Source organism: Emydura macquarii, unplaced genomic scaffold (assembly GCF_026122565.2).
Source record: "Emydura macquarii macquarii isolate MOO-44397 ecotype Brisbane River unplaced genomic scaffold, CSIRO-AGI_Emac_v2 contig_3703, whole genome shotgun sequence".
In the NCBI taxonomy this organism is placed as follows: Eukaryota; Metazoa; Chordata; order Testudines; family Chelidae; genus Emydura; species Emydura macquarii.
Genome location: NW_027133840.1, coordinates 3,696 through 5,333, shown reverse-complemented (window position 1 = coordinate 5,333; position 1,638 = coordinate 3,696). Strand labels below are relative to the sequence as shown.

General features: G+C 48.5%; 1 protein-coding gene across 1 annotated transcript; it reads right to left on the bottom strand.

The window, feature by feature from the left end:
* Positions 1-464: 464 nt before the first annotated feature.
* On the bottom strand, positions 465-1,403 carry LOC137146124 (olfactory receptor 52P1-like). The gene has a single exon (XM_067537278.1). The coding sequence runs from the start codon at positions 1,401-1,403 to the stop codon at positions 465-467; it is 939 nt and encodes a 312-aa protein (XP_067393379.1).
* Positions 1,404-1,638: the final 235 nt, after the last annotated feature.

Genomic DNA, 1,638 nt, shown 5'->3' with positions numbered 1-1,638 from the left:
ATTTGGGGAGAATCAGGACTGGAAGGGATTGTTGGGGCCTCCTGCATTGCAGAGCTGTGGACCCTGTGATGGCAGAGAGGGGCAAAAGAGTCAAAGATGGAGGAGAGTGAAGAAGGGTGAGAATCAACAAACATACTGATGGCAAATAGGGCTGAGAGCATATAAGAAATCATCAGCGATGATGGTCGGGAAGTCACAGAAAGGCCAAATGACAGGGGATGTGGGCCTGGGGGATTACAGGTCATTCTGACAGACATCAGGTGATGGTTAGAGAGATGGAACTTAGCAATGGACAAGGCAGTGCTTGGTGAGGGAGTGATAAGACATTAGGTGCAAGGAACTTCTGAAACTGTGAACTTACTCAAGGCTGAGCTTAACTGAATTGGGACAAAGAACCCTTAATTAGCGAGAACACATCCTTTCCCCTCCTGTCAAGCAGGCTTAATTTCAGTGGTCCCTGGCAATCACATTCTGCAGGTGTATTTTACCACTTTGTCACGAAGCTCTTTGGTTTTGACCGCATAAATGATAGGGTTGAGCATGGGGGGCACAAGTATATAGAGGTTGACCAAGAGGATGTGAACATAGGCAGCGATGTCCTGACCGAACCTCTGTGTCAGGACGGAGAAAAGGAAGGGAGTATAAGTCGTCAACATCACACAGATGTGGGTTGTGCAGGTGTTGAGGGCTTTCTGGTGGGCTTTCTTAGAGTTGATTCTGAAGACCGCCTTTATGATCAGCCTGTAGCTTAGGCCAATGAGTATCAGATCTAGCCCAATGGTCACAAATGATATCAGCAGTCCGTAAGTCTGATTGAATCTGGTGTCCCCACATGAGATCTTCAACAGAGCCATGTGCTCGCAGTACGTGTGAAGAATAAGGCGGTTGGCACAGAATGGCAGCCTCCGCAGTACCAGTGGCACTGGCAGAAGCAAGAGAACAGCCCGTATCAAACCCACTAACCCTAGCTTAGCGATTCGTGCATTGGTGAGGATGGTGGCGTATCTCAGAGGGTCACATATGGCGACGTAGCGATCGAAGGCCATTGCCACGAGGACGGCTGATTGTGTAGCAACAGCTATGTAAAGGAAGAACATCTGTGTGAGGCATCCATCCACAGTGATTTCTTTGAAACCGAACCAAAATATGCACAGTGCCTTCGGCACGACGCTGGTCGACAGACTAATGTCTGTGAGCGCCAGCATGCAGAGCAGCAGGTACATGGGCTTGTGCAGGGTCTTCTCTTTGCTGACAACAAACAGAACCGTGAAATTTCCCAAAAGGCTGATGATATAGAACGTAGAGAAAGGGATGGAAATCCAGTTGTGGGCAGCTTCCAGCCCTGGGACGCCGTTTAGGATGAACATTGTTGGGCCGGAGGAGGTCAGGTTGAAAGACTCCATGGTGTGATCGAGTCACTGATCATGCTCAGAAATGCTCAGATGCCTATGAAGGGAGAGAAGCCCAGCGCAGGGGTTACGCACGTGATATCAAATAACATGGTAAATATTTTATAGCTCCAACAATCTAAAAACAGGGGTGAGCAGTGAGGTGACAACATTATTCCCCTCTAGTCGGCACTGGTGTGGCAACATTGGAGTTTTGTGTCCAGTTTTTTTCCTACTACAGGAAGGATGT